Source organism: Pogoniulus pusillus, chromosome 36 (genome assembly GCF_015220805.1).
Source record: "Pogoniulus pusillus isolate bPogPus1 chromosome 36, bPogPus1.pri, whole genome shotgun sequence".
NCBI classification, from domain to species: Eukaryota; Metazoa; Chordata; class Aves; order Piciformes; family Lybiidae; genus Pogoniulus; species Pogoniulus pusillus.
This window is the reverse complement of record NC_087299.1, coordinates 6,659,570-6,685,066: the sequence shown is the minus strand read 5'-3', so window position 1 is coordinate 6,685,066 and position 25,497 is coordinate 6,659,570. Positions and strand designations below refer to the sequence as shown.

Below are 25,497 nucleotides of genomic sequence, written 5' to 3'. Positions count from 1 at the left end.
GGCTCGTCCGGCGGAGGAGCTGGGTGGGAGGGTGAGGGCTGGCGGAGGCGGCGGTGCCCACCTGAGCTGCTGTTGGGGTTTTCTCTGCCTCCCTAGGCCCCTGGGCCCGCTCTGCCGCTGGGACTCCTGCGCTGAGAATGAACGAGGGCAGGAGGCAAGCGCAGCCCGTGGCTAAGGACAGCGGCTTGCTGAAGGGTTGTTTGAATTCTCTTCTCCCTCTGCTCTCTCAGGTACGTGCCTGGGATTTGTTTTCCCCCCTCCCCCTCTTTTTCCTTCCTCGGGTTAAGCTGGGAATAGGTCTGCTCTAGGTTTTCCTTCTGCTACGTTTAGCCAGGGTTGAGCCCTTGCTGGGGTTTGTCCGCTTGCTCCTGCCCCATGCTTAATTCGTCCCTTCTGGATGGCGAGTGCTGGCTGCTCTCTAAACGTGCAGCCTGGTTTCCTGTTCCCGAACAGGTACTGCAGGTAAGCCCTTACGTGCTGGGGTGAGAGCTGAAACCTTGGCAGCGATTGCTGCTGGGCATTTCCTAGGGCTGGAGCATGTGCCGTATGCTGAATGCAACTTGGAGCTGAGGCACAAGTGGCTTTTGCTCTCTCCCGTGTTTCTGTGGCATTTGCAATTTCCCTGAAATTGAAAAAGATTGATGAATGCAAGAGGCAAAATTAAACCCAGGGAAGATGGTACAGCTGCATTGGAAGCGCCACATAGGTTTGGTCTGATTTCCCTGCAGACACTCAGCTCCAGAATTCCCTTTGTGAACGACACATCCCTAATTTCTACCTCGCTCAGAAACAAGTGAGCTCTGGCTCACCTTCACAGAGGTCACTTCAGCTTGGACTGACTGCTCAACCTTCTCTCTTCTTGGCTAAGAGCCTCATTACATCTCTCTCTGTTGCTACAGGAGGAGTTGATTCGGCTCAGATGGGTTACTGTTTGTATTCCTCCTCTGTTTGGCAGCTCCTTGGTTTTCTAAACCTACTTCCTGTTGTTGGTCCTTCTTCCACCTTTGATGACCTGTTAAAATCTTTATCCATGGTTTCAAGGTGTTGTTAAACAGAAATGGTTGTCTCCTTCCATTTTCCCTGGTGTTCAGAGCTTTGTAAGCTGCTTTGATTGTCATGTGTGTGGCTACCTGACCACCACGGGCTGATCAGAGCTGTGGCAGAAGCTCATCTCTTGGCTTGCATTGATGTAGTTGCTTGCAGAGACTGGTCTGGGTTTCCTGTGGTTTTGGTGGAGTTGGAAGCTTTTTCCAACTTGATAATTAAGCTCTCCTAGGTCATGTTGCTCCTGCCTGCCTGTTCCCATCAAATCTGTTTGCCTTGCTCATCATCTCTGATACAGAACTGCTCCTGGGCTCTGGCAGAATTCAGGGTCATGCTGAATGTGACCATACCACTTGCGACAGTACTGATCATGCCCTTTCATTTTGAGTTGCTGTTTTCCAGGGATCCAGGAATAGAATGCAAAGTCCTATGAGCAGACTCTCTGAGTCCTAGTTGTTTTTCAAAGGTTTAAGTTCATGTCTTATCAAAGGCATTTATGGAGGGGCCAGGGTCTTGCAGTGCAGTGTGCTCAGAGGGAGGCAAATGTGGCTTTCAGTGCACTAGACTCTCTGTGGAGGGGTGATTGGATGTTCTCTGCTGAAGCATGGAGTGAGAAAGGGGAGTCTTTTGAGAGGCTTAGAGTTTAAATGCTTCTGTACCCTCTGTAATGAGAGCTGCAGTGAAACAACTCTTCTAGCATTTAGACTGGCTGTAAGTAGAAGTCGGCATCAGCAGGTGTGTGCTTCACCTTAGACCTCAATCCACATTCTTTGATGTGAACCCAAGGAATGGAAGGATGCATGCTGGACCATGGGGTGAAACTGCTCTATAACTCCTCTGTGAGTAGCATGAGCCAGGTGGTGGAGGACTGAGCTTGGAGCTAGGATATGTGTGTGAGCTTAGACCTCAATCCACATTCTTTGATGTGAACCCAGGGAATGGAAGGATGCAAGCTGGACCATGGGGTGAAACTGCTCTATAACTCCTCTGTGAGTAGCATGAGCCAGGTGGTGGAGGACTGAGCTTGGAGCTAGGATATGTGTGTGAGTTTGATTCTGGGCTCTGCCACCAATCCCACACAGAGCTATGGTTCCATTTGGCATCTGTAAAGTGGGTCCTTTAAAGTACTGAGCTATCCAGGGCTGAAAGATAACATCTGCACTTCTGCAATGTACAGGCTTGCAAGTGGATTGGTGTACGTGCTGACCCTCAAACCTTCTCTAAGTGTCAGGGAGGGAAGCAACAGTGAACTACTCAATTCATCCTGCTCCTACGCAGCTGATGTCTCTCTAGCCAAAGGCACGTCAAGATAGATTAGACTTAAACCTTTTGATCTGTTTTCAGAGCACAGAAAGGTCAAGTTTCAGGCGGAAAACTGACAGGAGTGCAATGCTGCCCCTTCTGAAAGCCAGCAGGGGAAATCTGAAAGCTGGTAGGATGAGTTATCAAGGCTCACCAGAGGTTTGATGCTCCAGCTTGGCCTGTGCCAGAGTCTGAAGCAATTACTTTTTCATTTTGGGAAGTTGGGGGGAAGTTGTGTTCCTAACTCAGATGATTTGTAATCCTATTGTGTCAGCATTGCTGAGGGTACCAGAGGCTAAATACCTCTAAACAGCCACATCACAGTACTGTGTGTTCCCCAACCCTTTTCTACTCAACCACATGTCTGCCAGCAGGACTTCAGTGTTAATTTCTCTCCATTTAATGTCCTTTCTTTTTTTTTTGCTTCTGAAGTCTTGTGATTTTTAATGACTTGTGGGGGAACTTACCTGTCCAGAAAGGCACTTGTGTAAATTATTTGGAGGATTATGAACTTTAAAGAGATTTAACCTAGATTTCCCTGATAAACAGGAGTTGATAGATGATGTAAAAGATAGTGTGAACCTGAGCTTCACTGCAGGCTCAGCACCATCAGCTCTGGGCAGGAAGGTCTTGCCTCTGAGAAATGTATTAGGGCAGTGTCTAAGTAAGAGTACAACTGAAATCTGCTGCCCAGACACGTTTCTGGGCACTGTTGGAACATGTTTCTGTGTGGTCCTCCTTTTCTAGGTGATTGAAAATAGATCTGGAAGGCATTCTGATGAGGCCACCTAGTCCACTCTTTTCCACAGGGCTTGGTAAACTACACCAAAACCATTCCTGATAGATATGTTAGGGGTTGGAAGGGACCTCCATGGATGGAGTCCAACCCTTCTGCTGCTTCTTTAGGTAAGGGAGGTTTTCTAGGTTCCCTGGGTGGGCTGTTCTAAGCCACTTGAGGTTAGTTTGGGTTGGGTCGAGGGTTTGTTTTTTGTTTGTTTTTAGTATTGTGCTTTTTGTCAGTGTTCTGAATGGGCACAAAAAGATCTGCCAACCAGTGCCAGGTGCTTGACTATTGACCTCTTAATGCTAACAGCCAGAAAAGCATTGGTGATTGTTGGCAGGAGAGAGTGAGGGAGTCACTTAGTACAATACTGAGGTTTTGTTTGTTTTCCTTAAGCCACAGAGATCTCCCATGGAGTGTGTGGGGAAGTTAAAATACCATTCTCTTGCCTTTTTTTTTTTTCCCCGTGTAAAGTGGATAAAGAAAAAAAACAACAACTTAGCAAATAATTATTGGGGGAGATTTTTTTGTGTGTGTGTTATAAAACAACATCACCTGGTGGCTGTGTGTGGTTTGGGGCTCTGTGTGTGTTTGCTTCTGCCCTAATGCCATGGAAATTCAACTCTGAAATCTGCTGTTGAGGAAAACAGTGGATTTTCATCAGCCCCAGCTACTGAGCTTTTGGAGGCTTGAGGCAGCAATCTGCAAACTGTCAGGTCCAATTAAAGCAAATGGCTGGAGCTGTTTTTTCTCCCTCCTGGAGAGAACACAGTTCATGAAAAGCCAGAAGGAAATTTCATCGTGCTTATGAGCAATTATCTTGTGGGATGTAATAAGGAAGATCCACTAGATGCCCAGTGTGAACTTTCACTTACAATCACTCTTAATTCTCCAGTGGGCGGATGAGCACTGATCTCACCCACTTAAAGCCTGAAGTTTTGGTGTCCAGTAGAAACCTGGTAGAGTGAACTTGTTCTTTTATGTAGGATTTGACTTGTAAATCTGAATTTCTGACATCTCTGACCCGGCAGAAGGTATTTCACCTTTCCCTGTGCTATGGGTTAACACAGGTGGGCACCACACTAGCTGCTTGCTTAATTCCCTTCCAGTGGGATAAAGGAGAGAACTGAAAGGGTAGTAATGAGAAAGCAGGGAGGGCTTCATCAGGAGTGGAGGTTGCTTGGGAGGGCTTCATCAGGAGTGCAGGTTGCTTGGGAGGGCAAATAACATTTCTCCAAACATCCTCCCCTTGCTGTTTCTTTTCCTCAGCTTTTATTGCTGAGTGTGCTGCCATATCAACTGTCCCTTTGGCCAGTTGAGATTATCTTAGCTGTGTTGCCACCCAAATTCTTGTGTCCCCTCAGTCTACCCCACAGGCAGGGCAGTGTGAGAAGCAGAAGAGGCTTTGATAAGTGCTGTTCAGCAATAGCTAAAACATCAGAGTGACTTTTTGCTCACAGATCCCAAACACCACCATATGAGCTACTATGAAGAAAACTCTATCCCAGCCAAAACCAGTGCCCTGTGGTGTAACACCAGTTGGTTTTGGCACTCTGTGACAGCTGCTTAGCTGTGCCTTACTGGTGGTGTTTCCCAAAGGTTGTGTTTGCATGGTTTAAAGCAAATATTGACCTGCTGTGCAATCCAGTGCATTTCATGGGACTAGGCCATCAGTTAGCAGGAGGCTGATCCATTAAAAGCACTGTGCTGCCTCTTTGCTCCTGGTAGATCATTTGGATGGTGCTGTGACTTTTTGTTTAACCTGTTTTCACAGAGCCATAGAATGGTTTAGGTCGCAGAATCATGGAATCAGCCAGGTTGGAAGAGACCTCCAAGATCATCCAGTCCAACCTAGCACCCAGCCCTATCCAGGCAACACTCCTAGCTGACAGAAATCCCTTTTGGGTCCATAGAACTCAGTGACAGCACCAGTTTGGATTGAGGCTATGCAGATGAGTTGGAAGCAGGCTCTCTTCTCTGTGTCTCTTACCATCACAGATGGGTTAAAATTTGAGTCAAGTGAGAATTAAAGTTCCAAGGCCAGCTCCATTCTGATTTGATAGGTCTGGAAGGCTACAGGCTTTGCATGCTTTCACACCCAAGTGCAAGAAGTTCTCTGATTAATTTATTTCTTGACATTTCAGCCTTATTGAATCTGTGAGCTTTTTAATCCCATCTGTGATCTAAGTCAAGAAGAGGTATATTTTATCTGAGACTTCAGTAGTGGTGGTACTGGATCTGAGAGCAGGAAGCACAATTCCTGGTAAGGCATTCTGGCCTGTATCAGGAACAGTGTGACCAGCAGGACCAGGGAAGACCTGCCCCTGGACTCAGCACTGGTCAGGCCACACCTTGAGTGCTGTGTCCAATTCTGGGCTCCTCCATTTAAGAAAGGTGTTAAGATGTTTGAAAGTGTCTAAAGAAGGGCATCAGGGCTGCTGAGGGGCCTGGAGCACAGCCCTGTGAGGAGAGGCTGAGGGAGCTGGGGGTGTGCAGCCTGCAGAGAGGAGGCTCAGGGCAGACCTCATTGTGTTCTACAACTATCTGAAGGGAGGTTGTAGCCAGGTGGGGTTGGTCTTTTCTAGCAGGGAACCAGGGATTGAACAAGAGGACACAGCCTCAAGCTGCACCAGGGCAGGTTCAGGCTGGATGTTAGGAAGAAGTTCATCACAGCAAGAGTGATTGGCATTGGAATGGGCTGCCCAGGGAGGTGGTGGAGTCCCCGTTCCTGGAGGTGCTTAAAAGCAAGCTGGATGCAGCACTTGGTGCCATGGTTCAGTTAATTAGAAGGTGTTAGGTGGTAAGCTGGACTGGATGATCTCAGAGGTCTGTTCCAACCTGGTTAATTCAGTGATTCTGTGAAGTACTTCTTGTCTGTCTTGACAGCATTCAGCTATAAACACAAAGGGCTCTTGGCCCCAACATCTGTGCTTAATCCCATCAAATGGAAATTTGCCATCAAGGAAAACAGAAGATAAGCCTGCAGTGTCTTTTAAATGCCTTTGGTAGTGTATGGCATGCTGACCTTCTCGGGCTGTGGAGGATGCAGTGGGAAGAAACTGTCTCCTTGCAGTCCAGATGAGAGTCCAGCAGAGAGGTAGTGCCTTTCCCCCTAAGGGACAAGTGGCAGTGCCTGTGCATTTCAGTTTCTTGTTGGCTGTGTCACATTTTCTTCTTCTGGTGATGGCTTTTACAGTATGAAGACAGCATGGCCTTGAGACTGAGTCACTCCACTGGCATTACTGTAATCTGGTGCTTCTGGCACTGCCATAGACAGTCTCAGGAGCATCACTGAGTGCTTCTCTGTCAGAATTCTGAATGAGGATCTTGGCTACTGTCCAGTTAGCTCTTGTGCTTTTCCTTAGCTAAGCAGAGCCCATCTTTGACTCTGTTTCATGCAGCAGCTGGTTCTGTTGGCTTTTGTGCCTACTGAGGCTATTAGGTACTGCCATACTTGCACATAATGAACCTGAAAACGTAAGATGGATAACTTCTCCTGTAACCTCTTCCATCTTTGGGTTCTGTTCTGAGGTTGTTAGGAAACCAGAACGATGGAATCAAGCCTCTCAGAAGGCTTTGCACAAAAATACTGTTGCTGACTACCAATATATTTGCTGATTCTTCTTTGAGGCTTGCAGCCTCTAACAAGGTGGAAGAACAGAGAGTAAGGCAGCGTTATAACTACTGAAAGTATCACTCCTGCAGCCAGAAAGGGAACGTTCCCCTCTCACCATTGACAAGTCAGTGCTGGCATACAATTGGTGTAAATGGAATGTCAAATCCAGTTCAGGCAAAACAGATCAATGGGCTGGCATTTGTAAAGGAGAAGTCTTGGCTGGAGAGATAAAATGCACTCAAAGGGACCTTCTTTAAGCATAGCTCCTGGCTGGTTATTTTTAGCATCCCCTCACTCTGTGTCTGCATTTCAGGATGTGTGCCTGCTCTTGCACAGAGAAGCTGAAACAACAAGATATTAATCCCTGAGCACATTAATCACCTGCTTTACCCTGTTGATGTTATTCAGCCAGCAAGTCAAAAAGAGTTATTTATTGTGTGCTTTTCTGTGGTGTTTTGTTGGAGGTTTTTTTTTCCTGGTCTGCTTTCATTTAGTAGTGAATATTTTTGTGAGAGCAATTAGCCTGCATCCTATTAGTGAGAGCAGGTGCTGCTGTGCTGTCCTGGGGCCTTGCTGTTTGCTGAGGAGAGGGGGGGAGGAAATAGTGAAGGGTGAGTGTGAATTGGAGTTTGTTGGCATGAACTAACTTAGCAGCGTTGAGCGTTTTGCTCAGAGGTGTTTGATCCGAGCTGCTGTCTGTTACTAAAAAGCACAGCAGTGTTTCTTTCTGCTTTGCAGGTAGGGATAGTGGGGTGGGGAACAGTGCTTAATTATGTCTGTAAGACTTGGCCAGGCATTCAGCTATTCAACTGCTGCTGCTTTCCCAGAAACACTGCTTTGTGGCAGGGAAGGAGGAAAACCCTGGCAAGCCTTATTCCTGTAGGACAAACGCCCACAGGAGTGGTGTATCTTTACACAAAGTTCTGCTACAAACCAGCTGCATAGCCACAGCAAACGTTCCTAAGCCAGTTCAAGCTGGCTTAATTTAGCCATTACCACCTAACTCGTTTAAAACTCTGTTCCTAGCGTGAGGAGATGCAGCTGGTTACCACCAGTCCCACGCCTGGCTTGGTGTGGCTCTGTTAGATTCTCTTTTCCTAATCCTCTCAAGGTTTTCTCTTGCTTTTCAATAGCAGAATCTCATCAGCATTAATTTACTGTGCTGCTGTTACTACTTTGGCACAGTGGTGGTGTGTTGATGGATGGACTTGATGGTCTTGGAGGGCTTTTCCAACCTTATTGATTCTCTGACTGTAGAGGTAGCTGAGATAAGACCTAACTCCTAGTCTGCAGCAGGTTAGTTCGATAAACTCAAGCCTGTTCTTGTGCTCTTTGTGCAAGAGGGGAGAGTGGGGGGTCTCAGAAGACAGCCTGGAAAACTCTTTAAATCCTCTCCTAATTAAAATAAGCCTCTTTACCCACTGCTGAGTTGTGCTGAGAAGGCCAAAGCTTAATTCTCTTACTGGTTGCATTGTATACCATGTGCAAAAGGTCGCATGGAAGAGAGGATTCACAGCTCCAGGGTGGTGCCGGGGAGGCAGCGTGGCCAGGGTCTGTGTGGAGTAAACAAATACTGAGCCTCGGGAAGCCTTCATCAGCCTGGTTTTGTCAGGCAGAGGACACTGTTTTCTCCTCTTGGTCCTGTTCTGCATTTTCTCTTCCTGAATGAGAATTTCGGGGGGGTGTGGAATCTTGAGTCATCTTATGACTGCCCAGACCACCCAGGATTCAGATTTTGCCCTGCTCCAGTGTACCCAGCTGCATGGGCAAGTTCCCACCAGAGCACCTGGCTCTGGAACGTGCCCATGAGCTGGAGCCTGAAGGAGGACACGAAACAGGAGTGTGAGGGCACTGAACGTGGTCTGGCGCTGTGGGTGTCTGGGCAGGATTCACGGCTTTTTGTGCTTTAAAAGAGCGATGCTCCCTGTGGCCGTTCCCCGGGGAGTCTGTCCTAGACGTGTCTGTCTGCAGCTGGCTGCAGAGCCGAGCAGGGAGGCTCCTGGGGCTGGCTGCAGGGAGCAAGGTGCCTGATGCAGCTGACTGCAAGAGGGCAGGTTCAGGCCCTGGGTAGGCAGCTCGGCTCTGGGAAGGAGAGGAGACTTTAATGGGAGGTCAGGGCCGTGCAAACAGGCCAGCCGGTGCCCCGGGGCCGGCCTGAGCCGCTGCTTCAGTGGGGAACTGGGAGGTTTGTCCCCGTCTAGGGTTGATCTTCCTCCTGCGGCCGCGCCTGCAGCTCCGCCGTGCCGCTGCCTGTCGCCAGGGTGCCCTGAGCGTTCTCCCTGCGGCTCTCCAGCCCGGACAGGGCGATGCGGGGGCAGCGGGGCCGCGCTCCCGGGGCCGCCCGAAGCGGGGCCGGGAGCGGCAGAGGCTGGGACCGGCAGAGGCTGGCTCCGCCCGGGGGCCGCCCCGCGTGTCCCGGCTGGGCCGCGCTGCCGCCGCCGTGACCGCACCGCAGAGCCGGGCACGGGCCGAGGGCGTCTGCCGGCGAGCGGAGCCGCCTCGCCGCCGGCAGCCCTGTGCCCGGGGAAGCTCCCGGCTGGGGGGTGCCGGGGGACAGGACCCCTCCGGGCGCCGAGGCAGCAGCTCCTGCCGGCAGGTACCTCGGGGCGGGAGCGGGGGCGGCCGGGCCGGGGCTGGGGCCGCGGGAGAGGCGGACGGGCGGTGTCAGGAGCTGCCGAGGGTCGATGGGGGCAGGCCCCTGGCTCCTTGGGGAGCTGTCCCGGTAGCCTCCAGTCCCATTTCCAGAGGGAGCAGTGCTGTAACCTGGCGGACGGCGTCCAGAGGACGGAGGAGTTGTGCCGGTTCTAGAGGTCTGTAGCCTGCTTGTGCTTTGTGTTCCCTGGGAAGCCGCCCAGGAGCGAGAGGGTGGAAGTGTGAGTGGATGGTGTGAGCTCTTGGGTTGGATGCTGCAGGTCTCGAGTTAATAAAGGTCTAATTATACAGGGTAACAGGCTGTACCCGATGAGAAGGAAGAGTCAGAGGGGTTGAAAATAGTAAGAAATGGGGGATGAAGTTATTCTCCTAAATGCTTAGCATGATAATGGCTTATTTTGGGACTTGGAGATTGACAGTTGGGTAGAGCTGGGCATTTGGGGCTCAGGTGAGCTGCTCTGGAAAAGTCCCTGTAATAAAAGTTCTGCTGCAACCATTTCCATGTGCATTCACAGACTGTCAAGCCCTGGAACAGGCTGCCCACGGCAGTGATTCAGTCTCCATCCCCGGTGGGGTTTAAAAGCTGTGTAGGTATGGTCCGGAGGGACGTGGTCTAGCAACAGACTTGGCCAGTGGTTGAACTTCATCTCAAAGGTCTTTTCCAGCCTAAACAACTCTATAATGAAGGATGTTCACAAAGTAGAAACTAGGGGAATATCAAAATCAGAGCTCCACAAGCTTTTGAAGTAATGTGAGTTGCATTTGCCTTAGCACTTAAAAGAAGCATCCTAGGATAGGCAAAGCTCTCTAAGGTGGAATAATTCATCCTAGAGGACAGTTCAAACTGCAGCATGTGTACAGGGGTGGGGGGAAAGCTGCTTTAAGGAAAACCAAGTAGCAATGAAACCAATTCACCTGTATCTTCCTCTGTTTGCCATGCTGTTCAAATAGCTCCATCACCCAGTTACACACAGAGATTTTGTCAATCTGCTTACACCTCTCTTCAGTTCTGTTTGCTGTGTATCCAGTGCAGCAACAACCTTTGCCTCCTAGGAGGCAGGTGTTGAGCTGCCTCTAGAGCACCTTCTACCAACAGCACAGTTTGAATATTGGCAGAGAGTAGCCACAATTGTTGGAAGAAAAGCCTTGTGGGCTGAAGGTGTTGAAGTGTTTTCCTTTTGTTCCAGTTGGGATTTCATAGATTACACCTGGGTTGTTCTTTCCTGTGTCACAGGAGATGAGGTCAGAACATTAGGTCAGGATTCAGAAGTATGCTTCTGTCTCATAATGGATTATTTGTTTGTAGTTACTTTAAACTCCCATGGGAAACTGCTGTTCTCCTTGAGAATCGTTTCTGGCAGCTACACCTATCCTTTCCTGGAGTAATTGCAACCCAGGCAGCATCAAGGAGGAGTATTTGCTTCAGTGAGTGAAACATTTCCATTTAGGAAGTAAATAATGCTGATCTCTGGTGAGCTTCAGGCTGCATGGGCGTTGTAATCCATCTCGTAATGGTTTGGAATGGTCCTTTACTCTTCCAGTGCATCACCTCTGCAGATTAGAGGGGAATGCAGATTGCCTCTGGTGCCTTCCTGTGTGTCCACATGAAGAAGGTGGCCTTCAGATCGGTGAGCAGGGCTTGCGTGAAGGTCATTGCAGCACGGACAGCTCCACTAACTGCTACACAGCAGCACAGCTGCACAGTGGAGCCGAAACAGCTCCTAGAGCTGTGGGATGAGGACATGTGCAGCTCCCCTGTGAGTGGTAGGGACTTGCAGCACCAAGGGGAGCTGGGTGCTTGTGGCAGCCAGTTCCCATCTGGATCCAGCTTACTATGGGCTGCTGATTGAATGAGCATTTTGTCCTTGCAGCTCAGTACCTGTGATATTGACAGAGATCGCTGCCCGTTGGCAGCTCTGCAACAAGACACCTGATGTTGGCTTGTCATGTTGCATCCATACAGTGAATTCACAGTGCACTGAAGCATTTCTCCAGGACTCTTTCTACAGTGTTCTTCATGTAGCTTTGTGCTTCACTGGCAGCTTGAAGGAGGCATCTCTGCAGCAGCATCCATGTCAGAAAAGTAGTGGGAGAGAAGTGTGATTTTTGCCTCTATGTAGGTCACACATTTCTAGGACCAAGGCAGTTCTGACCTGAGGTTGGTTCTTTGCTGTTTGAGTGTATGTCAGCCTGCTCTTCTGCTTCCAGGTAGCAAGGGATCATTCTCCTTCATACTGCAGTGCCTTAAATTTTATGGGTTTGGGGCACAGCCTGCAATAATCTTACATGATGAATAATTTCTGCAGCTGGCCTTGCTTTCCTGAAGCGCTGCGAGTTCTGAAGCCTGTGATGGTTCATTCATTCCCAAGGAGAGAGAAAAGGCCCACTGAAATAGCATAAAGCTCTCTAGGTTGAGGAGCAGCTCTCTAATCCTCATCTAAAAACTCCTGTGATGATGTTGTTTCTTTCTCTGAGCATGCAATTCCTTTGCCCACTGTTATTACCTCCCCCCCATCTTCCACATGGATCAAACAGGAGGCTGCTGGTGGTTGTTTTTAAGGAAAAGCCACATAGCAATAACTGAGTTTTGTTTTTCTTCTGCCTTTATATTGTTGGATGTTGCCATTTGTTTTCTCTGCAGCAGGTTTGAGTGTCTTGCCTGGCTGATAGCAGCCACTTTAAAAAGCAGTTCTGCCTCTTACAGCAATAAATTGTCCATTTTATTCCTGGCTGATCAGAAGGAAGAAGGGAGGATCTGAGAAATGTCATTAGGCTCTGCAATGCAAAAAAGCATTGACCCCCTCCCCAAACAAAAGACAATTTCTGCTTTCATGAAGACAGCAAACATGGTGCACTTTAAACTCAGCACTGTTACATCCACCTCCACAAAAGAAGTCTAAATCAAAGTGTTGCCCTGGGCATCTTCTGGTGACTATTGAAATGAAGGGTGGCATGAAGTTCACGAGGACATCTGGGTTTGATGTTGCTCTCATGTGACAGGTGTTTGGATGTCACTGTGATGTGCAGCAGGGAAGGTCTGAAGCTAGCTTGCTGCTGAAGCTGAACAGAGAACGAGCCCTTGCATGTTAGAAACTCCATTTCATTCTTTTTTCTTGCATCAAAACTACTCCTCCATGCATTTAAAAGGGGATGTTTGGCTGGAGGAAGAGTTTATTTTTAGGGCTCAGTGGTTTCAGTTGCTTTATTGCTGGGTGGGAGAGTTAACAGCGTGTCACAAGGCTCAGAGCTGCTCCTATTGCCGTGTCTGAGGACACATCCTTTTAGCTTGTCAGCTAAACCAGGTTAGGCAGCCTGGTTTGGGCTGGTTTCGTGTTGTGGTGGTTGGTAAGATTTGCTGTGCTTCTGGGTACTGCACTCTTTGGCCCTTGGCATTTATGTTGGGGTTTGGGTCTCTCAAATGTTGAGAAAAGTCTGGGCTCAAAAAAAGAAGGCATTGCAAGACAGTAAGCACAGCTACCAAGAAATCTCTGATCCCTGCACTGCAAGGGCTGAGGTATTTCTGCTTGCACGTTAAAGTAGGGAAATAATTTGGGATGGAAGACTTTAGTGTGAAAAAGAGGAGACCTCATTGCTGTTTACAACCACTTGGAGGGATGCTGTGGAGAGGCTGCTGCTGGGCTCTTCTCACAGGGAACTGGAGACAGAACAAGGGGGAATGGCCTCAAGCTGAGGCTGGGGAGGTTTAGACTGGACATTAGGAAGAAGTTTTTCATGGTCAGGGAGGTGGAGTCCCCCAGCCTGGCTGTGTTTCAGGGTGGTTTGGATGTGGTGCTTAGGGCTATGGTTTAAGGTGAATCTTGTAGAGCAGGGTTCTAGGTTGGACTTGGTGATCCTGAGGGGCTTTGCCAACCTGCATGGTTCTGTGATGCTGTAACCTGGAAGAGGATGAGGGAGGCCCAGGGATGCCCACAGGTAAAGGGATGCCACAGGAGGTTTTTCCAGAAGTTAAAGCAGCCACTTGGCCCCACATACTGAAAGCTACACTGCTTTGCCTTGTTCTGGCAGAGATAAACCAGGCTTAGACAATTTACTTGATTTAATTGAGAGTTGTGGCTATGCTGTATCTGTGTGGTATTCACCTCATCTACCCGTTGCCATGGCAACAATTAGAAAGGTTATTCCAAGCTTTTATTGATCCTAGCCCAAAGTCTGGAGAGCTCTCTGTAGGTAAGCAATAATCTTTCCCTGTTCCACTCAGCGCTGGCGTTGATAAAGAGCAGCAAAGGGCTGACATTTCTCTTTGGGGAAAACAGACAAACATCTTTCATCTGCACCTTTAAAGCTTCCTGCATGCCCAAATCAAAACTGAACCTAACTGGGCAAGTGGAACTCAGCACAGCAGTATTAAATTAATAAGGTGCATGTGAGAAGTCTCCCTGGAAAATAGACAGATACTGACTTTTTAGTGCTAAAATGGTGTTGCTGCTGTTCTCCTTCTTGTGTTTCAGCTCTCTTTACCATGCTTTTTTTGTTTCTGTTGCCATTGTGTCTCTGATGGCTGTCAAACTCATTCCTGGATTGGAAATCAAGGGCTGGTCCTGGTCAAGACTTCTCATCCAGTCTTCCTGTGATGGTTTGGGAGTTACCTCCCGCCCCCCCCTTATAAAATCACCCAGACTAGACTCAGCCAGCTGGAAGTTAAGGAATGGAGCTTTGTATTTACAGCTTAGCACAACAGACAAGCAGATATTTGCAGTTTATCACAATTAGATACAGCTATATGCTGAAATAGACAAGTTAAAAGTAAGACAGAAACACACAATACCCCTCCCAGAAATCAGAGTCCTCAGGAGGGGCTCCCAACCACCCTCCCACCTTCTTTCTACCCCTTTTCTTTATCCCAGAGTCTGCCTTAGAGTCAAGGTGAGCTGTGAGGATCAGCAAGGGGACTTAGAAAGCAGAAGGATTAGTTACACAGAAGCAGCCCAGGGCAGCAACTGCAACAGAGGCACACACACACTGACACTGTCTTATCAATAGTTGTGTTGTTGTTTTTAATCCATCTCAGCAAGCCTATGAGTGAAGCAGGCATCACCACTGTTTCCTTTTCACACTATCATCCGATTTTTCTCATTGAAATATTCCAGTTAGCCTCAAACTAGCACACCTCCTCCTTCATCCCCAGTGCTCTGGCATAAGTGGTTTGGATACATGCAGATGTTTTTGTGCCTTGGCAGTCTGGCTGCTTTGCCTGCCTGTCCCATCTAAAGCTGTGAGCATCCCTGCTTTAAAGCACAGATTTATCTACCCAGCAGCTCAGGCCTCTTCTGCAGCCAGCTCATTCTGGGGTGAAAATGTGATGCGTTGAGTGGCCTCCTTCAGCTGTGTGTTGTCTCCTTAGGTGTGCTGAACATGCTGCTGAGGATGCTGAGCGTGTTGCTGGTGATACTGCCTGTCTGCAAGCCCCCTCAGCTGGAGGAGCTGTAGAGGTTGGTGCCCAGGTGGATGGACGTGGAGCCCTGTGCCAGCATGCAGGTTGGGATGCGGGTCGTGCGTGGAGTGGACTGGAAGTGGGGCAGCCAGGACAATGGAGAAGGGAATGTCGGGACTGTGGTGGAGATCGGTCGCACAGGCAGCCCAACCACTCCAGATAAGACTGTGGTCGTGCAGTGGGATCAAGGCAACAGGACCAATTACAGGACTGGATTCCAAGGGGCTTATGACCTCCTGCTGTACGATAACGCACAAATAGGTGAGTGTGGCAAGGGCAGGAAGCACCCAGAGTGATGACCTGAACCCAGCTCCTCCAGCATGTGTGACACCTGCCTCATGTGCTAGCTGGAGGCTCTCTTGCAGCTTCCTCTGGCCTGGTGCTGGGCAGCAGGATATGCTGAGTGCAGCACCTGCGGGAAGAGCGAGAAGGAGATTGTCACCGACCTGCTGCCTGCAGATTGGGCTCCCCAGCTGAAGAGGGACAGGGATCTGCTGCAGAGGGTCCAGCAGAGGGCTAAAAGGATGATGTGGGGACTGGAGCACTGCCTGATGAGGAGAGGCTGAGGGACCTGGGGCTGCTTAGGCTGGAGAAGACTGAGAAGGGATTGAAATAATGTTTCTAACTATCTGAGTAGTGGGGGTCAGGAGGGGGGGAACAGGCTCTGCTCACTGCTCCCTGGGATAGGACAAGGAGCAATGGATGGAAGCTGCAGCACAGGAGGTTCCAGCTCAACACAGGGGGAACTTCTTTCCTGTGAAGGTCTCAGAGCACTGGCACAGGCTCCCCAGAGATACTGTGGAGTCTCCTCTGGAGCCTTTCTATGCCTGTCCGGATGTGTTCCTGGGTGCCCTGAGCTAGATTGGATGATCCTGCTCTGTCAGGGGGGGTTAGTCTCGATGATCTCTTTGGGTCCTTTCCAACCCCTGACATCCTGGGAGCCTCTGGTTTCTCCAGACTTCCTGTGGATCTTGTATTCCTTTACTCCTCTCCTAGGTGTCCGCCACCCCAACATCATCTGTGACTGCTGCAAGAAGCATGGCATCCGGGGGATGCGCTGGAAGTGCAAGCTGTGCTTTGACTACGACCTCTGCACGCAGTGCTACATGAACAACAAGCACGACCTGTCCCACTCCTTCGAGCGCTACGAGACGGCACACTCCCAGCCGTAAGTGCTGCTCCAGGGCAAGCTGGCAGGGGTTAGGAACTTTCCCCCTGTAGTGCTTTGGGAATTACCTGCAGCCCGCCCCCCACCTCCTCCTCCCCCCCATGAATTCACCAGACTAAACTCAGCTGGTTGGAAGTTAAGCAACAGAACAAGGGGACACAGTCTCAAGTTGTGCCGGAGGAGTGCTTGGGTTGTCTTGACAAGCCCCATGAGGAGAGGCTGAGGGAGCTGGGGGTGTGCAGCCTGCAGCAGAGGAGGCTCAGGGCAGAGCTCATTGCTGTCTGCAGCTGCCTGCAGGGAGGCTGTAGCCAGGTGGGGTTGGGCTCTGCTGCCAGGCACCCAGGGACAGAAGAAGGGGGCACAGCCTTAAGCTGAGCCAGAGGAGGTCTAGGTTGGATGTTAGGAGGAAGTTGTTGTCAGAGAAAGTGATTGGCATTGGAATGGGCTGCCCAGGGAGGTGGTGGAGGTACAGTCCCTGGAGGTCTTCAAGAAAAGACTGGATGAGGCAGTTAGTGCCATGGTGGTGGCCTGAGCAGTGCTGAGCACAGGGGCAGAAGAACCTCCCTTGTCCTGCTGGCCACACTGCTCCTGAGCCAGCCCAGGATGCCATTGGCTCTGCTGCCCACCTGGGCACTGCTGCCTCATCTTCAGCTACTCCCCCAGCACCCCCAGGTCCCTTTCTGCCTGGCTGCTCTCAGCCACTCTGTCCTCAGCCTGTAGTGCTGCTTGGTGTTGTTGTGGCCAAAGTGTATTAGTTTCATTCCTTCCTCCTGAGGAGGGCTTGAAGATGAACCTTATAATCCTCTTGCCATTAGGAAAACTATTAGGAAGTCAGCTCTTGTCTGTGTCATTGATTTTTTTTCCCCTTTTCTTCCTCCCCTTGAAAAGTTCCCTGTGTGTTGCATCCATCTGTGGAATGAAAAGGAATTGCTTTGCTAAAGACAGCAGTGTTGCATTTCCAGCTGGTTCCCCTCTCGTGTGGGAAGCTCTCTCTGGAGTTGATTACCACAGCCGAGCCAGAATTCTGAATGCAGCAAAGGGGTGGAAGATGCTGCTGGCCAAACAATACCCTCTCTGAGTTTTGAGGCTTGTGTTTATCCACCTGATTAGGATGTTTCTTGAGCTTGTGTTAAAAATGGCAAGCCAGGCAGATGCTTTTGTGAGAAGGGCTTTGTGATTTCCTACAGCTAAATCCAGACTTTTTCTTCCCCCTCTTCTTTCTCTGGATATTATAATTAGCTCCAGGTTACTCAGAGGTGCCTGCTTGTGGCTTTTGTTTGAGCTCTAGGTACACTGCTGTTAAGGTAGGTAATCATCCTCACATTGAAGGAAGAGGCAACAATTGCAGTCAGAGGCTGAGTTGTTGCAGAGGAGGCCAAGTTTTCTGTTCCCTTTATGGTTTCTCAGAGTGCTGCACAGTGCTGCATTCCCCTGGGCTGCAGGCCAGCACTGTTGCCTCTCCTGACCCCTCATCAGGAACACCCTAGCAGGCTGTCCTTTCTCAAAAGGCAGTTGCTCCCCAGGATTCATCCTCTGCAGCATTTCTTTCCTTTTCTGAGGAATCTGAATGGGGAAAGATGGAAAGAGAGCAATTTTCCCTTTCAAGTCTTGTGTCTGACCTGTGTCCAGGCTGCTGCTTGAATTAGGCAGCAGAGTGTTTGTTGTCAGTGTAAAAAGAGAGCCTGGAGGGCTGCCAGGACACTTGCCAGACCTGGTACTGTCCTGTGTGAGTTGTTTGACTTTCACAAAGCACTGCAGCACTGCTCTGGAATGTCACTGAAGCAGTGGAGGGCTCTTTGGAGGCTGATGCTCACTAGAGCAGAACTTGCTTCCTGATGATGCTTACCTCTTAGTGGCTTTTTGGGTTGTTTGTTTTTTTTCCTATCACTTTGGGGTTCTTTGTATGGCTCATTCTGTGGATAGAGGTGGGGTGATACAAGTTAAATCTTTGGGTTGATTAAAAAGAAGCCTAGAGCCTGTCATACTGAGGCTTTGTTAAGATGTCATAGAATCAATAACCAGGTTGGAAGAGACTTCCAAGCTCATCCAGCCTAACTCATCACCCAGCACTGTCCAGTCAAACAGACCATGGCACTAAGTCCCTCATTCATCCTGTTCTTGAACACCTCCAGGGATGGCAACTCCACCACCTCCCTGGGCAGCCCATTCCAATGCCAATCACTCTCTCTGACAACAACTTCCTCCTAACATCCTTGTCCTGCTGGCCACACTGTTCCTGAGCCAGCCCAGGATGCCATTGGCTCTCTTGGCCACCTGGACACACTGCTGCCTCATCATCTGCCAGTATCCCCAGGTCCCTTTCTTCCTGACTGCTCTCAGCCACTCTGTCCCCAGCCTGTAGCACTGCATGGGGTTGTTGTGGCCAAAGTGCAGAACCCTGCACTTGGCCTTGTTAAATCTCATCCCATTGGTAGCAGTGTTCTGATTTTCCATTACTGTGCCTTAGCAGGAGCAATAATCTTCCTGATACCAAGCAGCTGGTAAAAAGCCAAGAGAAAAGGGTGTGGGGGGGTGTGACATCAGGGACACAGCATGTGTCATTGGTTTCTGGGAACCTCAGTAATGGGGATGGATTTTTATGGGCTTGATTTTGGCAGTGCATGATCCTTTAACGCTTTCCAGGGAGCGAGAAAATGGTAAGATGATGAAACACTCTGCCACATTAATGATTCAGGGAGATAAATTGATGATGAAATCACTCTGTACGTGTAACTGAAGGGAGAAAGGAAGAAGCAGCACTGGTGGATGATAAAACATCTCTCCTGCTGTTCCTGAGTGGCAGGTATTGAACGGCAGCCGTGCTGAGGAACAGAGAGAAATCAGAAATCCTCAATGAAGAAGCTTCCACTTGTGGAAAGCTGCAATTTTAAAGATGAATGAAAGGTAACAGGCTGCCAGAAGTGCTTTTTTGTTTCAGTCATTTGCTGGGATGCTGTGCTAGGACTGCAGTGCATCTGTCTCCCGTGCAAGAGCTTTCATCCAGGGAGCTGGCAAACTGAAACAGTTCTGATCAGAAACGTCTTGGCTGTGCAGGAGTAGGAAGAAGTGGGAATGCCTCTGCTTTAATGCAGATAGAATCCTAGGATTTGTTGGCCTGGGGTTCCATAGATTCCTTTGCATTAGGAATTGAATGTCTGAATAAAAACAAGTGAAGTGAGTGGGATCACCTTTGGACAGTGGCACGGAGAGGATTTCTTTGGAGTAGCTGAGGTCTGAGCTTTGCCTTAGGCAGTGCAGCAGCCTTTTCGAAGAACAAAAATTGCATGCTTCTGACTCATGAGGGCTGCTGCTTAGATCACTCATCTCAATCTTTTTGCTCTATAAAATAGAAGAGAAAGCCTTTGGCAGTTCCCCAAGGACTAAAAAAGGCTCAGTGTATTTAAAAAAGCATGGTAATTGCTGTGTGGATTTAAGTTTTCCTGTGATTTTTGTCGCTACCTGTTGTTTCATTGGCTGTGAAACACAGGAGGAGTCTCCTTTGCCCCCTTTTTCTGGCAGGAAATGGCTAGGTTTTGGTACTTTACAGTCACCTTCAAGCACAGGCAGTGTGTGTTGCTCTCAAGGCCCAGGCAGAGTGCTTTGATGAGTCTGTTGGGGGATGTTAACTGGTCAGAAAACGTGGAAGTGGGGAGTGTATGGAGAGGCAGCTCACCAAATATGACAGCATCCCATAATCTCTGTTTTGCATAAAGGAGGAGGAGCTGCTTTGTTGCATCAGGGTTGGATAGTAGGAAATATTTCTTCCCCTCAGAGGGATGTTGAGCCCTGGCCCAGGCTGCTCAGGGCAGTGGTGGAGTCCCCATCCCTGGAGGGATTTCAAAGCTGTAGAGATGCGGTGGTGAGCGATGTGGTTTAGTGGTGGTGCTGGGTTAGTAGGTGGACTTGATGGTCTTAAAGATCTCTTCCAACCAAAGGTCTTTTACAACCAAAAGGCCTCCCATGTTCAAGAAGATCATAGAACTGCTTGAGAGAGTCCAGCACAGAGCCACAAAGAGTGGAACAAGGAGAGCCTGAGGGAACTGAGGCTCTGCAGCTTAGAGAAGAGGAGCCTGAGAGGTGACCTCGTTCATGGTTGTCAATATGCAAAGGGTGAATGCCAAGAGGCTGGAGCCAGGTGCTGCTGGGTGATGCCCAAGGACAGCACAAGGGGCAATGGATGGAAGTTGAGGCATAGGAAGTTGCATGGAAACATGAGGAGAAATTTCTTCACTGTGAGGGTGACAGAGCCCTGGCACAGGCTGCCCAGGGCAGTGGTGGAGTCCCTCTCTGGAGATACTCAAAACCACCTGGATGTGTTCCTGTGTACACTGCTCTGGCAGGGGGTTTGGACTGGCTGAGCTTTGGAGGTCCCTTCCAGCCCCTGGCATTCTGTGGTTCTGTGATCCTGTGCTGTGTACTGTGACCACAGGCCTTGGCTTCCTGCCACCAGCGTGGCCAAGTGTAGCACCGTGGGGCGCAGCCGCGGCGGAGGCGTCACATCAGCTGTCTCTCTAACCAGAGATTCCAGTCCCTCTCTGGTCTCAGTTGTGAGAGCATCACTCTACCTGCAGCCTTACAACTGGTACCACTGCTGATCCTTTGCCAGAGGAAGCCAAAGCCTCCAGCAGGACAGTTTCAGAGATCTCAGTGTGATGTCTGCACAGCAAACTGCCACCACTTGCATTGCGTGGCCAGAGCCACCACATGGCTCCTCTGCAGCTCAACGGAGGCAAGGCCAGCAGCTCCCTAATCCTAGGATTTGAGAGGCCTTAAGCCCAGCCAGGCACCACAGAGGCTTCCCAATCAGTTTTCTAAAGAGGCTTTGAAGACACCTTTACCTGGAGGCTATTTCAGGTCTTACAATGACCTGGATTTAAAGCTCTGGTGGCAGGAAGTATTGGTTTCTTTATTTGTCATATCTATTTAATTTGCTATTTGAAGGAATCATAGAATCAACCAGGTTGGAACAGACCTCCAAGATCATCCACTAATCTCTTCCTAACATCTGCTAATTGCTGATATTTTTAATTGGTCCTCTTTGATTTGAATTTTCTGGCTGTTTAGAGAGAGGCTCTCATCTTTCAGTTAAAAATAGGGACAAACTTCTATTGTTTGGGGGTTTGGTTGATTGTTTTTTTGGTAGGATAATCATAGAATCAGTCAGGCTTGGAAGGGACCACAAGGATCAGCCAGTTCCAACCCCCCTGCCATGCCCAGGGACACCCTACCCTAGATCAGGCTGGCCACAGCCTAATCCAGCCTGGCCTTAAACAGCTCCAGTAGTCACAGAATTAAGCAGGTTGGAAGAGACTCCCAAGATCATCCACTAATCTCTTGCTAACATCTGCTAATTGCTGATATTTTTAATTGGTCCTGTTTGATTTGAATTTTCTGGCTGCTTGGAGAGAGGTTCTCATCCTTCAGATAAAAATATGGACAAACTTTTATTGTTTGGGGGTTTGGCTGGTTGGGTTTGGGGTTTTGTGGGATTTTCACAGAATCAGGCAGGGTTGGAAGGGACCACAAGGAGCAGCCAGTTCCAACCCCCCTGCTGTGGCCAGAGACACCCTACCCTAGAGCAGACTGCCCACAGCCTCAGCCAGCCTGGCCTGAAACACCTCCAGCCATGGGGCCTCAACCACCTCCCTGGGCAACCCATTCCAGCCTCTCACCACTCTCCTGCTCAACAACTTCCTCCTCACCTCCAGCCTGACTTTCCCCACCTCCAGCTTTGCTCCATTCCCCCCACTCCTGGCACTTCCTGACAGCCTCAAAAGTCCCTCCCCAGCTTTTTGTAGCCCCCTTCAGATCCTGGCAGGCCACAAGAAGGTCACCTGGGAGCCTCCTCTGCTCCAGCCTGCACAGCCCCAACTCTTTCAGTCTGTGCTCACAGCAGAGCTGCTACAGCCCTCTGAGCATCCTCCTGGCCCTGCTCTGGACACTCTCCAGCATCTCCAGATCCCTCTTTTACTCGGGGCTCCAGAACTGGATGCAGTACTCCAGGTGGGGTCTCAGCAGAGCAGGGTTTGGGTTTTTTGTTTGGTTGGGTTTTGTTGTTTGTTTTTTCTTTTGCAGACATTTTTTTTCCTTCCAGAGTCCTGTATCCATTTGCTGAATGTGTGCTTGGTAATTGGGAAATAAATCAGTGTCTGTAAGCAGAAGCAAAGCAAAATGTAGCAGGTTTGTGAGAGGGCTGAGTTCTGCAGATAATCAAGTCTGAGATAATCTTCTCCTCATCCAAAATATTAACATTCTTCTTTCCAAATGCAAAGGCAGCAGGGGCATTTTGTATGCATCACCTTCTGCAGTGGTTCATTTCACTCACCAATAAATCACAACCATAATGCACTCTCAAAAGCCTTCTATTAAGTTTTTGTTTTGGTTTTTTGGAGGTGTGTTTTGTTTTTTCTGGAGAACAATAGAGTTGGAGGAGCCAGCAAAGCACACAGAGAACTGTTTTGTGTAATCAAGCCTAAGAACTAACAAATATTTTCTCATGCTGTAGACAAAACAGAGTTTGCAGTTGCTTGCAACCATAATTCTTAAACCAGTTCTGCCTAGTTTAGTTCCCAGGTGGGTTTCCACATCCAGCTCCATTACAAGAACCAAGTGCATGCTAGCATTTAGCATTGTCTGGGCCATGCTGACCCATTCAAGGCAGCTTTGGTAATCCTGCCTTCCATCTGTGACTGGTTAGCCTGCAAGCCTGAGCTGAGGGACAGCAGCTGAGTGACAGCTGTTGGGCATTTGATTACCAGGCAGTAAAGAGATCTAGGTCTAGTTACTGTATTAACCTCTTCAGTAGGTTTTCATGGAATGGTTTAGGTTAGGAAGGGAGCTGAAAGGTAATCTAGTTCCAGCCTACCTTCCATTAGCCCAGGTTGCTCATCCAACCTGGCCTTTAACACTTCCAGGGAGGGGGCATTTTATTGATGGTGTTTCAGTTTAAGATGCTAAACTAAGAAATGTTGATAGCATTTTGAATCAAATCTGACTTTTTTTGTCAGGATTTGTTTGTTTCTTTACTTTTTAATGCTCACTAAGTACAAATAATTCAGAGTCATTTTTAGCATTAATGAATCACTGTTGGCTTACTTTAAAGAAACCTCAGCATGACTTACTGGATTAGCAAAGCTGTGCCTCCTTAAAAGCCATGCACATGGGAGAACACTGAGGCATCACAGGATGGTAAGGGGTTGGAAGGGATCTTTGGAGATCAAGTCTAACCCCCCCTGCCAAGGCAGGGTCACTTAGAGAAAGTCACACAGGAGCACATCTAGCCAGGTTTTAAATGTCTCCAGAGATAGAGACTCCACCACCTCTCTGGGCTGCCTGCTCCACCCTTACATTAAAGAATTTCCTTCTCATGTTTAGATGGAACTTCCTGTGATCAAGTTTGTTTATTACATGCCTCTGTCACTGGGCACCACTTAACAAAGCTTGATCCCATCCTCTTGAACACCTACCCTTGAAGTATTGATCAGCATTGATGAGATCCCCCTCAGTCTTATCTTCTCCAGGCTGAGAAGTCCCAAGTACTATGTCCAGCTCTGGGCCCCTCAATTCAAGAGAGGTGTTGAGGTGATGGAAGGTGTCCAGAGAAGGGCAGCAAGGCTGGGGAGGGGCCTGGAGCACAGCCCTGTGAGAAGAGGCTGAGGGAGCTGGGGGGGTGCAGCCTGCAGCAGAGGAGGCTCAGGGCAGAGCTCATTGCTGTCTGCAGCTGCCTGCAGGGAGGCTGTAGCCAGGTGGGGTTGGGCTCTGCTGCCAGGCACCCAGCAAGAGAACAAGGGGACACAGCCTCAAGCTGTGCCAGGGGAGGTCTAGGCTGGATGTTGTTAGGAAGTTGTTGTCAGAGAGAGTGATTGGCATTGGAATGGTCTGCCCAGGGAGGTGGTGGAGTGCCCATCCCTGGAGATGTTGAAGCCAAGGCTGGCTGGGGCACTTAGTGCCATGGTCTGGTTGATTGGCCAGGGCTGGGTGCTAGGTTGGACTGGCTGAGCTTGGAGCTCTCTTCCAACCTGCCTGATTCTCTGAAGTCTCTCAGTCTTTCCCTTATTTAGCCTGGAACATTCTGTTTGCTTTGTGGAACGGGGATTAAATTTCAGTGATGTGTTTTATCTGTTATCTGTTCTGGATTACACAATCCTAACTGTTAAGCAAGAGAAATCTTCACTGAGACCTCCACAGCCTGTGTATTAAACTCATGGCCATGTTTAAAGGCTGATAACAGAACATGTCACTCTGTGCTCACCACTGCTTCTGTATCATTCCCAGTACAATATCCTGCCACTAAAGGCTGTACATAGACACCTCACAGAGCATGGTGGAGCAAAACCTTCTGCCTCTGCAGTGCAGCATTGTGTTAGGTGTGCACACACATTTCAGTCCACATTCAGGAGCCTTGGTCTGAAATCTTCCCCACTGTGGCAAAACTGAGTCTGATAAGGAGGTCAGCAAGCTTTTAGCCCAGCCTTGTGGTCTGTAAGCATACAGCTGGTTTTGTCAGGAGCTGTGCCTTGGCGAGGAAGGATGGCATTGACAATGGAAATTCTGGGTGAAGACAGTTCCTGAAATAGGTTTCTGTGATCCTGATCCCTCACTAGTGTCCTTGTCTTAGTCTGGTTCATGCTTGAGCAGTCAGCATCCGCCTGCCATCTGTCAGAATTTCCTTCCTTTATCCTTTGCTGGAAGTGCTTCAGTAAAAGCTTTGCTAGGGAGGATTAGAGAATCCTGAGTTTCTTGCCTTGATGAGGTTGGTGTTACCTGTAGCTTCTGGAAGACCTTTGTGTTGGCTTTTCTTAAGGCAGCCTCTGTTAGATCTTTGTGCATCCTAAAGAGGAGGGTGGTACCCGCTGTGAGCTGAGCTTCTAGCTTACAGCTGCTCCTTGCTGAGGAGATGAACACACTATATATGGTCTGCTGCCTCGCAGGGTGACCACCTCTGTGGCTGTTCAGTCTTGGTTATTGTGCTTGTTTCTTTGGATAAGAATTTCCTGCAGTAGAGAAGCCTCTGTCCTGCAAAACAGCAGTGCCTGGCGTGAAGGGGCTCTGACTTCTGCAGAGCCTGAGAGGTCTCCTGCAAACAAAGCAGGTTCAACTTCTCCAAGTGAGTTATTCTGGGTTTCAAATCCCCATCTGTCAAGCATGAGTGCTGCTATTTTCCTAGCTGTCTGGAGCATAGCTCTCAGTGATGTCAAAAGCTTATCTGAGCACCTCAGTGAAATTTGAACATGGTCAGAATATGCACAGGGGGGTGGTTCCCAGCATGCTGAAGAGATGCATAGCTTCATTCTGTCCAGGACATGCTCCCAAGGGTTTGCTGGGCTCGATAGTAATTTAATATCATTGGAATTTGTAGGGCAGAAGTGGCTGCAGACTTTGGCTGTCATAATTAAAATTGTTATTAAAGGCAATACTGCAGTGATTCAATTTATCCCCAGGGTATTTTTGCAACACACTAATAGCTTTGGTTGTTCTCCAGG

At 49.1% G+C, this 25,497-nt stretch overlaps 1 protein-coding gene across 4 annotated transcripts in view; it reads left to right on the top strand.

Moving 5' to 3' along the window:
- MIB2 (MIB E3 ubiquitin protein ligase 2) overlaps positions 1-25,497 on the top strand; it is a 54,487-nt gene that overhangs the window by 332 nt on the left and 28,658 nt on the right. For 2 of the 4 annotated variants that reach the window (XM_064171732.1, XM_064171729.1), the window contains exons 2-4: positions 97-230; positions 14,758-15,108; positions 15,844-16,015. In XM_064171732.1, coding sequence (XP_064027802.1) covers positions 14,862-15,108; positions 15,844-16,015 — 419 coding nt within the window. In that variant the 5' untranslated portion in view covers positions 97-230; positions 14,758-14,861. Of the gene's footprint in view, positions 1-96; positions 231-9,263; positions 9,340-14,757; positions 15,109-15,843; positions 16,016-25,497 lie in introns of those variants that run through there. The other 2 variants (XM_064171733.1, XM_064171731.1) reach the window with 2 other exon arrangements.